Source organism: Parasteatoda tepidariorum, chromosome X1 (assembly GCF_043381705.1).
Source record: "Parasteatoda tepidariorum isolate YZ-2023 chromosome X1, CAS_Ptep_4.0, whole genome shotgun sequence".
Lineage (NCBI taxonomy): Eukaryota > Metazoa > Arthropoda > Arachnida > Araneae > Theridiidae > Parasteatoda > Parasteatoda tepidariorum.
Genome location: NC_092214.1, coordinates 2654751 through 2670765, shown reverse-complemented (window position 1 = coordinate 2670765; position 16015 = coordinate 2654751). Strand labels below are relative to the sequence as shown.

The 16015-nt window shown below is 30.1% G+C and overlaps 1 protein-coding gene across 17 annotated transcripts in view; it reads right to left on the bottom strand.

The window, feature by feature from the left end:
* Positions 1 to 16015, bottom strand: part of LOC107451625 (telomerase protein component 1) — a 275001-nt gene that overhangs the window by 67583 nt on the left and 191403 nt on the right. For all 17 annotated transcript variants that reach the window (XM_021147098.3, XM_043040343.2, XM_021147105.3 and 14 more), the window contains 4 exons: positions 15100 to 15286; positions 11103 to 11212; positions 5738 to 6044; positions 1256 to 1409 (listed from right to left, as the gene is read on the bottom strand). In XM_021147098.3, the coding sequence (XP_021002757.2) occupies positions 1256 to 1409; positions 5738 to 6044; positions 11103 to 11212; positions 15100 to 15286 (758 nt within the window). The remainder of the gene's footprint in view (positions 1 to 1255; positions 1410 to 5737; positions 6045 to 11102; positions 11213 to 15099; positions 15287 to 16015) is intronic.

Sequence of the window (16015 nt, the reverse complement as noted above, 5' to 3'; positions counted from 1 at the left end):
TTTATATGAGAGAAATAAGTACTTCCAAATTACATCCAGTTGTAAAGGGTTATAAAATCATTTTTATTAAATTACTTAACTTTTACAGAATTAAAAAAAAATGTTTCAATCTGACAAAAATGGAAGTTTATAGATATATACTTGAAATATAATTTAGTTACAGATAATAACTACTTCTACTCATACAGGGTTGCTAACTACTACACTATTTGAAAAATAATTTTTAGAGTGGTTGCTCACTAAAAACCAAAGCTTTCAGAATAATTGGTAATTTTTCCGAAATTTTAAAAGTTTCACCACAAGAAATCTGGAACAAAGTTGCCTTTCATATGATCTTTTGAAATATTTACATTTTGTGGTATGGAAAATAACTTTAAAATCAGTTTTACAGAACAAAGAATCATATATTAAAATGTAAATTTAGCTACCACTAGAAGAAATTTTTCTAAAAACCATAGGAAGTTGACAGACCCGCAATCGATATAAAATACAATTATAGAATGTAAAAAAATTACATTTTAATTTAAATGAAAAATGATGTTGTTTCAAATTAATCTTTAATTCCCCAGAAACCTACCGGAATTTTAGGATTCCATTAATTTAATTTGGAAATTGCTATGACTTCAAAGTGTTTTCTCTGTGAAACAACATTATACATTTAAATGGGAAGATCTTGGAATGTACTCCTTCCTAAACCATAACTTGTTCTTGAATCACCTTATGTAGCTGCAGTTGCAACTGTTAGACTCTTGATAAGACCTGATTGTCTTTGTGCCCAAATTTTTTGTTTAAAAATTTTTGACCCTCCTACATGTTCTCTTTGTATGACTTTTCAGTTTTGCATTTGGACAAGTGCCCTGCACTATCTGCTTTCTCTAGTCAAGTGGAGAAACATTAGAGAGGTCATAGTCTAATGGCCTAGTGGCCAAGCAACTAGCATTTGATAATAAATAAACAAATAATGATCTGTTTTAACCTACTCTCTTCTTTTTAAATGACCTCTCTAAATTCATGTCAATAGCTTTTTTTTAATAACCAAAATTAATAATTCTTTCAGTCTTCACTTTATTTTTGTGTTTCTCTTATTAACTCAATGATTATTTTGATATATAGAGAAGATCTTCATAACACAAACAATAAAAGTTGGTACATTGCATTTCATAAAATTTTGTGTTATACCATCTTTTAATTAGAGCAATTTAATATAAAATACAAGGATAACAATTAAATAAATAAAGAAATTATGGTACTTAACCTGTATAAAGCCATTAAGTGTAGATAGCCTGTGATCAGACACAATAGGTTCAGAGACACAAGCAATTATTAAAGATTTGATATCACCAACATCTATTTTCACATGAGATCCGGTTGGTTCATTATATGCTTGTTGTTGTGTTAATTCTGGATGTCTGAAATAATAAAGCAAACTAGTTCATAAGCAAATATAACAGAAGATATTGGGTTAAATATTTGTGCAGAAATTCTGATAATATAAATAATATTTAATTATAATTCTTATAAACAAAAGCATATTTACACAATTTAAAACTCTATTTAAATCAATAATGTTATGTTTCGAAAGATGTAATAATTTCAGATTAAACTGCAGAATTAATAAATATTTTTTTAAAGATGTTTAGAAATTAACATGTTAAAACTACTTTTCAATCTATGACACAAAATTCATTAGAATCTCACTAAAAGCCACAAAGTTGATTTTAACACTAATGTTAGATTAATTTTCAGATTTTTCATAAAAGAGAGAGATAAGTTAAAGGAATTGTGATAAAAAATACAGAAAATTAAAAAAAACTATAAAAATAGCCAAAACTATAAAAGTTCTTGATAAAATATACAAACAGCAAAAAACTTATCATTATGACTACCGACTTTCAAGTCATGTATCACCAAAATTTCAGACATAAATTCACTTTCTTTTCAATAAATGTTTGGTGAATGCGATTGTTCTACCCAGTTTTTTTAATCTCCCAGAAATTTTTGAAAACTAAAAAATATTGTCAGCTCATTTTTTTTTTATTTTATCAAGAATTATAAAATGGAGAAATGCATTTTGTTAGATTATTCCCAATAGGGTATTCAGTTATTAAATGAATTTTTTCTAAAGACTGATAAAACTGAAAAAAAATTTTATATGTCAGTTGTATTCTTTTCATCGTTATTATTCATTATATTTTCAATGCAATATCTCAAAATAAAAAATTAGAATGTATATGGCCTGAGAAATCTAAAGTTAGAATGTACATGGTTTCTTTTCAAAACGTAAAACTGTCTTATATAAAACTAAGAAAGCAAACATTCTGATAGTAAAAAAACTTGAATTAAAAAGCAAAAATTTGCACAATCACTAACACCTCCATTATTTTTTTGGTTACCCTGTAATTTGTTTCCCACAGCTACATTTTCCACTACAGTCTCATCAATTAGCCCACAATTTGTTTTGTATGAGTATTATAGAGATAACTTTAACAGAAAACACTACAGGGATTTTCACTATGGAATTATTTAAAATTAAACTAACAATTATATTTATTTTTGTTTTTTATTTTTTATACTATTATATTTTTGAAAAATATGTGACTTTGAGATAATGATTAAATTGGTAAGTATATAAAGTCTGAAGAGCTATCTTTTTTTCATGCATTTATGCCTAAGATTTCGTAAGACCATTGATCAGAACACAAATGAGGAAATAACTCCTTCTAGTAGTACATATCGATAGAAAATGAAAATAATGAACAAATTAGATTTAATTTTTTTACTCTATTAAACCATATACAAGTTTGAGATTTACTACGCATAGTACAGTATATGTAAGTAAGTTTAGTAGAATATTTTCATTTAAAGGATGTATAAGTTAAATTTCATTGAAAAACTGATAGTGCTAAAAGGTACTTAAAACAAAATAATTAGAATGGAAAATTTTATATTGATACTTAACCCATTTTAACTTCTAATTTGATAACCCAGATTAGTACCTCAAAGAAATTGGTGATTTAGCAGCTATTTTTTCTTTTGATTGTAGCTTTGAATTCTTATTTGATTTATTAAATATACAGGGTGTGTATAAAGTCCCGGACCCATTTTGATGTTTAATAACTCATAAAATAATAAAGATAGATTAAAATTAATAACATAAATGGTTAGATAGACTCAAAAAGTTTCATGACCCTTGTCAATGAACTTCCACGTGTGCCCCCTTCATCGCATGGAGAATATCAAGTTGATAGTCAATTTCACGCCAGGTAGCGGCAAGCATGTCGGCATCCACAGAGGCTATTGCGGTTGTAATTCTGGTTTTTAGGTCATCAATGTGCGACACGATCCTCCTGTAAACATTGTCCTTTATAAATCCCCAAAGAAAAAAGTCCAGCGGCGTTATATCAGGTGATCTGGGTGGCCAAGGAATTGGACCTCCTCGCCCAATCCATCTTCCTAGAAAATGGTCATCCAAAGAACTACGAACGATGATACCCCAATGAGATGGTGCACTATCTTGTTGCAAAAAGACATGTGGCTGAAGCTCTTCTAGTTGTGGAAAAACGAAGTTTTCCACCGTGTCTAAGTGTATGACTGATGAGACCGTCTTTTCTGTAGGCGAGGAGGTCCAATTTCTTGGCCATCCAGATCACCTGATATAAAGCCGCTGAACTTTTTCTTTGGGGATTTATAAAGGACAATGTTTACAGGAGGATCGTGTTGAACATTGATGACCTAAAAGCCATAATTACAACAGCAATAGCCTCTGTGGATGCCGACATGCTTGCCGCTACCTGGCATGAAATTGACTATCGACTTGATATTCTCCTTGTGATGAAGGGGGCACACGTGGAAGTTCATTGACAAGGGTCATGAAACTTTTTGAGTCTATCTAACCATTTATGTTATTAATTTTAATCTATCTTTATTATTTTATGAGTTATTAAACATCAAAATGGGTTCGGGACTTTATAAACACCCTGCATATCTATACCTATATGCGTGTATTCACAAAATAACAACAATATAAAAGCAACTGCAGTCTAAAAATAAATAAAAAACGAATAGTTACTTGAATACTTAAATTTCAATACTGCTTATTCAGTAATCAGTGATTTTTAAAGTTAGTTAGTTTTTTAGTTACTAATTTAAAAATTAATAAGTAAAATACCCATTTACTTAATAGCTTTATTTTAGTTACAAAGAAACAACAAATTGCTAGGTAACCAAATATCTAACTCAGGAATTAACTAAGATTGCTTGTTACTTAGTTAAATAATGACTTAGTTTGTAATAAACTTGCAAACATTTTAGTTTTAACTAAAGTAACTTTGTATTTAAAAGGTTAATTAAAAAAATTATTTATTAGCTAACTAATCATTTACTAGAATTTACTAATTATTAGTTAATTATTTACCAGAACGTAATAGGTCTGTTTGTATACCTGAGGCATCGAGGGCCTCAAAATATCCACAATTTTCAAGTTCTACAGGTAGAATGACTTTACAAACAATCAGGAACAGTCAGATGTCTTCTATTTCCAAACAAGCTTCTATTTACTGCTTCAGACTATCTTTCTTCCTACTTTGATTTATTTTTATAACATTACAATTAATAATATTTTAGAGATTTTATAAACTTATATACTGCTGCCATATTTTATTAAAATGCATATTGTTGTCCGTTTTCAATTGTGATTTGTCACATGGTTAGTGGTTTGGAATTTCATCAAACTTTTTTTTCAAAGTTACAAAAATGCCATGTAGTAACTTTCGATTTAAAAAGTCAACTAGTTGTTACACATTGTTTGGAATTGTTTGTTTTTTTCTTTTGAGATTTGTAAACTCAAGTATTTAAGTGATCTTTCCATGTTTATTATAATAAGTTATATTTTGGCAATGAATTAATGTTATCTGAACAACCAGGGAGAAGAAAAGATATCAACAGAATCACTTATTTTACCTAGAACTTGGGAAGAAAATGTTGAATTACAATTTCGTCATATTTTTCTACTATTAAAATTTACCTACTGGTGTTTTGTTACTATTGTTAGAATTTTTTTTATCTAATTTATTGCTTTATATAAAGGAAAAAGTTTTACCCACCAGTCTAACTTTGTGTCATCTCTGTGTATTGTATTACACGCATATTAATTCATTGCAATCAAGTCTGAGAGACACAGATATTAAACATTATTGTGCGAAGCTGAATACAGCTTAGAAAATTAAATTATATATATATTGTACTTTTATAATGTGGCAAATAAATTAAATTTTAAATATGTGTACTTTTCCATGCTCTTTACATAAAATTAGTTACAAAATAATGATTGAAAACAAACAATAATAATGAACGGATTTTGAGATGACATAATACTGTAAATAAAGTCTCTGCTGTGGTTGGCTAGAAAAAAATTGATTTAAGTGTTAATAGCTCGCACACATTAACTTTCCACATAATCACCAGAAGTTATAAATACACTTTCTTAAAAATTAAAATATTTTTAAAAAATAAAGAGAAAAAACATAAAAAATAAAGCTCCTTTTCATATTGAAAAGATTACATCAGAAAATTAGTAATCCTGTTAAAAATATTAGTAAAATTAAAATAATTTCATTTAAATGTTAATAATGTGTCTGAAATATATAATTAATAATAGTAAATGGTTTATTATTGTTTAAATTTAAATAATGCCTAGTAATTAATTAATTAGCCTTAAAATATATAATTATAAACTTACCTGTTTAAAATATGCAGATTACGACAAACAAAATTTTTGTAAGATTCTAATACGTCAAAATCTATTTCTTTTGTATCTCGCCTCCCTCTCTGTTTTTCTTCTAAAATGTTTAGATAATACTCCTGAAGAATTTCGCCACAATCCACATAAAAACAAGCTTCTAGAAATTGAAGATTACACAACAAAGAAGCAAGTTCTGGAGTACACCTTCCATTGAATAAATGAGAAAGTAATCCTCTAAATGCATAGCCAGAACGAGTTGTAAATTTCGCATTATTATCAGGGTCACAAATAGAGTAGTAGTATGCTAAAAGCAAAAAAAATAAAAAAAAATATGAAAATTGAAAAGCCTCCCCGCCCCCCTTAAAAAGAACAAAACAAATATATTTCTCAAAATTGTATATTTTGCAGCTTGTGCTTATGCAAAAGGGTACTATTTCATGTTTTTCATCATGTAGCACTACACATGATAAGATTGGAAAATTGAATATACTCCTACCATAAAATCTATACTCTAAATATGTAGAAACAGTACATGTCCAAAAAATGTATTGAAATCTTTCGATCCATAAATATAACACAATAAATAATAAATGTTTACTTAATATTGTTTACTCGAAATAAGGTAAAAATTTTAAATTCATCAATTAAGATAACTGAAAAGAGAAGACCTTAAAAAGTTTCATAGATTGAAATAAAAATTCTGTGCAAGTAAAGCACAGAAAGGACAAGTATTCTTTTTGCCCTACCGCCTAAATGCAAATAGGCAAATGATATATCTCATAGTAGGAATTGTATATATACTGGCAACTCAAAACTGCACTAGTTCTAGCTGGTATTTTCTTCTTCCCTTTGTTCATTGAACTCTATCATTATGCTTAATGTTATGTAGATTACAAGCCAGTGAATTTTTTACACTTTTTCATTTCTAATAAATAGAATTGTTTCCCCCTAGTTTTGTCCATAATTAAAACTTTACTTACATATTCAATGTAATGAAACACATTGTACAAGATGCATGTGGTTTAAACAAATCACTAAAAAACAGTTTATTTTTTATAGCAGTCTAAAAAACAGTTATAACAAAAATAGCTTATTTAAAACATGAGAATTAAAATTTGACAACCTCATCACAAATGTCTGAGAAGAAGTGAAGAACAGAAAATGAAATGTAATTGTAATACAATTATAGATGCAGAAATTATGGCGCCTATGAGTTGTCTTGAACATTCTCCTATTCAATGAAGAATTCATTCTTGATTCACTGGTAACTTAATTTAACTATTAATCGCTTGCAAAGTCTTTTTGCAGTTTTCACTGTAACAACTCGAACAATATCATCTTTTCCTGAATATACTCCAATAATTCTGCCTACAGGTCAAGTAGCAGGTGGAAGATTGTCTTCTCTCAGCAGTACTATATTACTAATAGAAAAATATTGTCTGTTTTCCCATATGTTTTGCTACCGAAATTAATTTAAATATTTTGTATGCCATTGCTTCCAAAACCAGTTTTTTAATTTTTGAATAAGTTCCCAGCATGTATGATAACTCATATCGTCCAAATCTAATTTTTCAGGGGGAGATGATATTATTTTCCCTAATAAGAAATGAGAAAGAGTTGATTCATCTAAATTATTTATATCATTATCACTAACTGGAGTAAGAGGTTTCGAATTTAAAACTGCTTCAATTCAAGTTAATAAAGTACTTAATTCCTCAAATATTAAAGATGCATCACCTAGAACTCAATGCAAATGAAATTTAACTGATTTTATCCCAGGCACCGCCATAATAGGGAGAAGCAGGCGCTACCATATGCCACTTAATTGAATTTTGATTGAGGAAATAAGATTAATTTTTATCGATATTTATCTCAATGGCAATTCTACCCATTTCAGACAGTTTAAATTTTGCACCTACAAAATTCGTAGCATTATCACTGTAAATATGCTTAGGAGCACCTCAACGTGATGAAAAAAGAAAAACAGCAATAAATGCATTTGTTGAAAGATCACTAACAGTCTCAATATGAACAGCTTTAGTGGAAATGTATTCAAACTAAGCAAAATATAACTGTTAATTAATTTTGTGCGTCTTTTTTTTTAGAGTTTTCAGATAAATTGGACCAGCATAGTCCACACCACAAACTAGAAATACTCTATTCAATTTAACTCGATTTGTCGGAAGATTTCCCATAATTTGTTGGGAATAAGCTCTATATCTACAACATATAAGTATTTATGAATATTACTTAGCATTAGTTTTCTACAAACATTAATCCAAAAGACTGGCGAATAATGTTTGGTAAGACAGTTGAAACATGAAATTGTTTTGCCAATATACTAAATTTATGCTGATGAGGTAAAATTATTGGATGCTAATCATATTTAAAAGGAGAGTTTTGAAAACGTCCTCCTACTGACAAGATACCTTCATCATCAGTGAAAGGTAACAATGAACTTAAAGAACCTTTTATTTAATAGCTTATCTTTTTTAATATTTCAACTCATAAGCAAGCAATTTTTTCTGCTCATAAGATAAAATATAAATGAAAACAACATTTTCTTCCTTTAAAGATAAAGGAATACTCATCTTTGTATTATCTGACACAGGAACCAATTTTTTCTTTCCCAAGCTTATTTCTACATGATGAATAAATTTCATGCAATAAGATAAAATACAAACAATTTTGCTTAACGAAGAATCAATTTCAAATATATACTGAATTATATCATAACTAATACTGGCTGGAGAAGACAATGATTGCTTAGACCATTCCTCAGAATCATTAGATTTAACAATGTTCAAAAGCAAATCGTTTTGGTTTTCTTTTAGCCATGAAGGTTTAGCCCACCACAAATCAAAATTGATAATGATATGAGATTTAGCCACCTATCTGCTAGATTATCTGTAGACTTAACACTATGATATTTGTCATAAGATATGACATACAGCATTAATATTTCACTAATACAATTACCTACAAAAGTGTTCCATCCATGAGGATGGGAAGCAAGCCATGTCAATAGAGCCTTTGAGTGACACCAAGCAAACACTTTGAAATTATGTTTAACAAAAAATATTTAAAATTAATTTAATAAGTCTCACATGTAATAATGCGCCTTTAAGTTCTAATCTTGGGAATGAAATTTATTTAATTGGAGCTACCTTTGTTTCAGAACGCACTAAGTTTACATTTATACAATTATTTCAATTATTTTTATCCTTTTGCCAGTAATAACGCTACAGCTGCATATGCAGACTTAGATGAATCACTAAGCTCATGTAAGTCAATATCATCACGATAAATACGTAATAAACTAGGTATTTTAATCTGTGTACAAATAAATTCTTCCTACAATTTAATCCGCTTTTGATGTAATTTAGAAGGTAAATTATCATCCAAATTAAGTTTTTCAAGCCACATTTTTTAATAAAAAATCTTAATTAGAAACGTACAAGGAGATAATAATTCCAATGAATCAAATAAACGTTTTGAGTGAGAAAGAATATTTTGCTTGGTGAAGGAAGATTCAATATTAAATTTAACCTTAATAATAAATTATCAAAATTCAAACCCCATTGAAGATCTAATATTTTGGAAGAATCATCTGCAGAAATGTCTGTAACAAATGATTCATTTTTGTTGGCAGAAATTTGTTCGATTATTTGCTTACAATTAATAGAACAAATACAACTAGGATTTTTGTTTCTATTATCAATAGCAATTTGATGCAAATATCTAGTAGCTAAAAATGATGCCGAAGAAGTACCATAAGTTACAGTACACAATTTATACACTTTTATTTTTGAATTATAATTATTTCTCTCAACAATTCTTTGATAACTTTGATCTGGAGAATTAATTAATATTTGTCTATACATTTTCCTAATATTGCTTTCTTTTTTGCATTTTTATATTATATATGCTTTCATTTTCATCCGCTTCTTATATGGACGTTTATTTGAGTATAATGACTTTATTCATATTAAAAGTTTAAATTACTTTGATATAATGATTATACGTACGTACGTACCTACCTACATACATACATACAAGGTAGGGTCAAAAAGTTCCCGGAATAGGTCAAGTACAAATTACTATAAAAAATAGGACAATAATTTTTTATTGACCTTCAAAGTATTTTCTTCCTGTATCTACACACTTCTTCCAACGTCTGTATAACTGTTGAAAACATTCCTTGAATCCATTTTTTGAGTGGTCCTTCACTTGCTTCATTGTATTTTCGATTACTTCATCGTAATTCACAAAATAGTTTACCTTCAATTTCATTTTCAGTTGTGAGAACAGATAAAAATCCATTGGTTCAAGGTCAGGAGAATAAGGAGGGTGTTCCAGAGTGGTATAACAGTGTCTCATAAGGTGTATCTTGTTCACAATCAGAGTGCAATGTGGTGGAATATTGTCGTGCAAAAGGAACCATGTGCAAACAAAAACAATGCATGTTAAAATCATCATGCAGAATGTTGTGAACCTCTTATGTAAAATTCGATGTTTAAAGACAATAGCATCAATGGTTATTCATTCATCCACATACACGATTTTTCGAACACGCAGTGGAATGTTTAGAATAGGCAGTTTTTGATCACCCATTCTCATCTGCGGTGGAAGATGCGAGGGTTATCTCTGATGCTTGCGTGCCCTTCATAAAAACGCTTATGCTCCTGGTACACAGCCGTTTTTTTCATGGCATCATTTCCGTATGCTTTCATCAGCATCTCAGAAGGTAATTTCTCGAGAAAAACACAAAATTTGATGTTTGCATACTGCTCTAAAGACAACATTTCAAAGTCTAATAAATAAAAAAATTCGCTACGTCAGAAATCATTTGCAGCTAATGCCGGCATAACCGGGAATGAATTCCAGGTGGCTGTATGTTTTTATTAGTGCTGCCAACCTCTAAAAAATATTTCCTCTCCTGCGAACACCTACATGAATGTAGACAACCAAATGTGGAATTTATAGACTCTCCCTTGTATACATACATACATATGTATATATAGAGAGAGATTTTGTATAACTATCTTTGTAACTAGTAGGAATTAGAATTCTACACACTCGAACCATTATTAAAAATGAAAAGTGTTTTGATGAACTTTTTGAGAAAAAAATGTTTTTTTTAAAAGATAGTTTTTTGATAACTTTTCTGGTAACTTGAGCTAGTAGTTAATCAAGTTAATATTAAATTTATTTATACTAATCACAAATTGAAACAAAAACTTTTCTTTATAAATATCATTAATCAAAGTTACTTTAAAAAGGAAAAAATTGCTAAAAAATGAAAAATCAGTTTTTAAAGAAATATAATGTGCCCTTTTATAATTGTATAAATAAAAATTACCTGCTAAAAGAAAATGCATGCTTTTCTGAAAATTGGAATAATTTTTATTCAAGTAGTACTTTTTCACGGCTTTCTCCAGTTCTGATCCAGCCAGACTCAAGCTTGATGGTCTTAATAAAAAAGTAAACTTTAATTGAGCAAAAATAATAAGGATACTAACAATCAAGAATTTTTTTTCATCAAGAAACAGTAAGAAGACTAATAATTAAGAACATCTTAAGACTTCGTAAAATTTTCCAGAATATTCTAATTATTTAAAAATTTCTATTAAATATGCATTTAAAAAAAACAAACAAGTTTATTAGAAGTCTACTTATCAAAAATTAAGTTATTCAGATATTTAGTTTTTTTTTATCACACTGAATGGAAGCAAGTAATTGGTAGCAATAGAATTTGAAGTCAAGGTGTAACATCAATTAATTAGTTAGATATTATATAGCTTACATCATAAGACATTTAAAAACCCAAACTGCAAATGTTAACATTACACAATTAAACATAAGCAAATTTTGTTTGTTACTAAACTATAATTTTATTTTTAGTTTGTTATCAGCAATATTAAATATTTATCAGTTCTTAAAAGAATTTCTGATTTTTCTATAGTAAGTTGAGAAAAGGATGACAAAGCATGTAACTATTTTTTGAATGGGGTTAGCACCATAAATATAATAAAATAAGATATTATATAATAAAATAAGATATATGCCAACTGTTTGTGTATTCTGAGTACTGCGGGTTGATTTATTGATTGAATATAAAGTTTTATGGTGCAAGATCTAAAGGAGGATATGCTGTGCCAAAAAATTTGATCTGATTTATCAGATCAAATAGTAAACTGCATACTACAATTTCATCTTCATAAAATAAATGAAACTACTAAAATGGTTAATCTCAAGACACATATATTTAAAAGTTCATAAAGTTTGATAAAAAGCGTAATTCCATAAAATACACAGAAAAGATAAAACATTACATGGGTTAGAAATAAGAGTGAATAAAATCAGATAAAACAGTTGTATACAATATAAAATACCAGGGGTCTGTCTAGTTTTTTCTGGGTGGTACCTATTTTGTGAAAATTTAGACATAATTTGTGAAAATTAAAAATTATATTAAAAAATCAACTCAAAAATATGGTAAAAATATGGATTTATCGTTTCTTACAAGAGATACAAAAATGAAATTGTAAAATAAAGTATTTTGTGAAACTACCATTTTTCCTAAAGTAGTATTTGTGAAGGTACCGGTCAATGGTAGTAAATTTGGCTTGGATAGACCCCTGAATACCAATAGCTTTCAGAAATGAGAAAATGTTAGGATGATGAATTTTCCCTAACATATCCTTCATACATAAAATAGTGCTATTAAAAAAGGTTAGATGTTAAAACAAGGACTAATGGTTAAAATGTGATGAACAGTAAGTAAAATGTTACAAGTGTTACATTAGGGAGGAGATTCTCCGAACAACAGATGAAGATGGGAGAGTCGAGTGTGGCCAGTTCTGAGACGATTAAGTTTTACATCTATATTATGCAGGCGCAATATGGGTGAAGGATCCACATAAGGTTTGATGATATAAAGTTTATTTTGAATTTGAAAATCACAATGCTGTTGCTCTGAGTACTATGGAATCTAAATGGCATTTGCAGATGCCAAATTTAACACAAAAAGAGATAGAAATGGATAAGATGTTTTTTGATGCTTAATTTTCACATTTTTTATTAGTTCCTAAAATATTAAAAACAATGGTGATTCCTGTATGTTGAAACATAACATGCTTAAACTAACTTTTCTAGAATTATTTTTCCATCATGAATTTCGCAGTGTTTTTTTTTTGAAGTCTTATTTTTTTAGGATGATTTTTAGATTAACGGAAAAATAATTTAAAAAAAAAACATTTTTTAGTAAACTGTGCTTTGACTGACCCTTCCCCAATTTCTTTTTCAAAATTAGGAGATACAAGAATCTATTAAAAATCTGAATATGAAATTTATATGAAAATACATCTATATCTATTTAAAACCTTAAATATAGAAAAGTATTAATTACACAATTTATTAAGATTTTTCCTAATTAAAGTAAAAAGTAAATTTTTCTATCTACTCTGATCTTTCTCAAATGAATGACAAATATTTTTCTTAAATGACAATGCATAATTATAGAGTATTTTTGCATAAATGCAACACACTTGAAATGAAAGATGAATTAGTTCTCTTCCAAAATTTTTTATTACAACTTGTTTCGCATCATTTGATTTCTTAAAAATTTATTTAATGGAAAATATGGTGTGCTTACTAGATAGTTTCATTTCTTTAAATATCAATTTCTTTTTGACCTAGGGTAAGTAATAGATAAAGTTTTCAATGTTATAGCTTTAATTTATGCCAGAGTTTTAAAACGATTCTGAATTACTGAAAAAACAAGTTTTAGATGTTTCAGTGATCAGTCTGACTATCTTTTCAAGAGAAAACTACACTATCTACCCATTAATGACCGGACACCCCTCATTTCGGATACATGAGGTGCTAGTATCAAGTCAGTAGGGCGTAGGGCCGCCACGCGCCCGAATCACAGCTTTAACCCTTCTAGGAAGGCTATCCACTAGGTGTTGGTACACGGCGGCAGGTATTGCCCGCCATTCCTCCTGTAACATGGCGAAGAGTTGAGTGGTGGTTTTGGGGCGTTGTGGTCTGGCCCTCAACCGGCGCTCCAACTCATCCCAGAGATGCTCAATTGGATTGATGTCGGGACTTTGGGATGGCCAGTCAAGCTCTTGCACCCCCATTTCATCAAACCAGTCCGTGATGGCATGTGCTTTATGAATGGCAGCGTTATAGTGTTGAAACACAAACGGGCCATTACCGAACTGTTGCCACAGGGTGGGAAGCGCCGAATTATACAGGATGTCTCTATACCCTTCTACCTTCAGGGTTCCACGCACCAACACCAAGGGTCCAAGGCCAAACCATGAGAAACAGGACCACACCATAATTCCTCCACCGCCGAACCTCACAGTGGGGACAATGCACTCCAGTAGGTACCATTCTCCGGGCATTCGCCAGGTCCACACCCGTCCATCAGAGTGCCACAACATGTAGCGTGACTCATCACTCCACATAACGCTTTTCCATTGCTCTACTGTCCACTGGCGACGTGCTCTGCACCACTGAAATCGGTGGAGGGCGTTCGATGGAGAGATGTTTGGCTTATGTGCTGCTGCTCGTCCATGGAATCCTTGTGCAATCAGCTCCCGATGAATGGTACGTGTACTGGCTACATTGCCAGATGCAGCCCGGAGGTTGGTAGCGACAGTGTCCAACGACATTTGTCGGTTTGCCTTCACTACACGTCGAAGAGATCGTCGATCCCTGTCGGACATTATTTTGGGCATGCCGGGTCGGGACTGCGGTTTTATCACTCCCTCTCGTTCCCATTTCAACACGACGTCACCAACTGTTGACCGTGGTAACTGAAACTTGTCGGAGATGGCATGTATGGAATGATCAAATAGGTGGGCGCCTATGATTATGCCCCTTCCCGCCTCATTCAGCTCTTGCCGTCCACTCATCTTCACTGTTAAGGCTCGTATGGCCGTCGCCTGCTTGCGAATGGTCTTTCCCCCACCACAGGTTCCGTATTTATTCCGCCAGGACGAGTCCACCTGCCGCTCAAGGGGTGTCCGGTCATTAATGGCTAGATAGTGTATTTAATTTAGACTTTTTTTTAAATCTGTTGCAACTAGGATACTAATATTTCTTAGAAATATTTAGGCAAGCTTAATTGCTAATTATATGATTGATTGATTTTTCAGAGGCAAACTAATCTATGGAGAAGTGAATGCTTTAAATGTGTACAGCAACACATTTTTGCATCAAGATATAAATGTCTAAAATAGGTAGTTTAAAATTGTTAATAAATTACATTGAAACATTGCTAAATTTAAAATTGCTTTCATATTATTTCTGACAAACGAAAAATATAATCAGTTAGAACATACCTTGACTGTCTAAATGAAAAATTACAAATTGAATGGAGCATGGAACAGAAAGTCACTTGACTTATTAAACTGTCAGGATTGAGTGAAATAAATTTTTGTATAGTTTTTTCCCAAGAGTTTGAGGCATTGCTTGCTTTATCCATTAATACTATACTTAAAAGAACATGCAAATCTCTATCATCTAGCCCTGTAAAATAGAATTAATGATTAGTGAAATATTATGGTGCAAAACTTCAAAATTGTTAAGATATTTCAGCAATTACATCTGTAATTACCATCACTAATATATATTTTTAAATCCTAGTATAAACATTAAAATCTAAGCAAAAAATGAAGTAAAAAACTATGCATGTTACAGGGGAACACATTATTTAAGGATTATTGAAGGTAAAATGATCAAAAATGTTTACAAACTCAAACCAATAAATATTTATGTTAATATAAGTGCAAAAGAAAAAAATTGAAATAATCAAAAATCACATTATTTGAGAATAAAGATCAATAAAAATTCCTATCCCTGAGAGTCTCACATGTCCTATTTTTGAGGGGGATGAAAATAAAATACAGTCACACTAGTTCCTTATATTTCAGTCATAAAAAATAAGCTTCTCAAATCTGTTGAATATCTGTAAAGATATTTACTTTCCTGTTTTTACTTTTAAAGATCTTACATCAATGACGATTGTTGAGAATTTTCTGTTTGTTAAAATTACTAAGGGCTTTTTAAATTTCTAATGATTGAGGGGGACATATAACCCAGTTAAAGATGTCCATTTTCTTATCAAAAGAAAAATGCTTTGCTAACACATATAAATTGGTGGCTCAAGATTGTAATCCCTGCTTTGTTCTTTTTTGCCACACTTAAAACAAAAATACACTTTTTAACTAGAGTGAAACACATAGAATATAAAAGAGA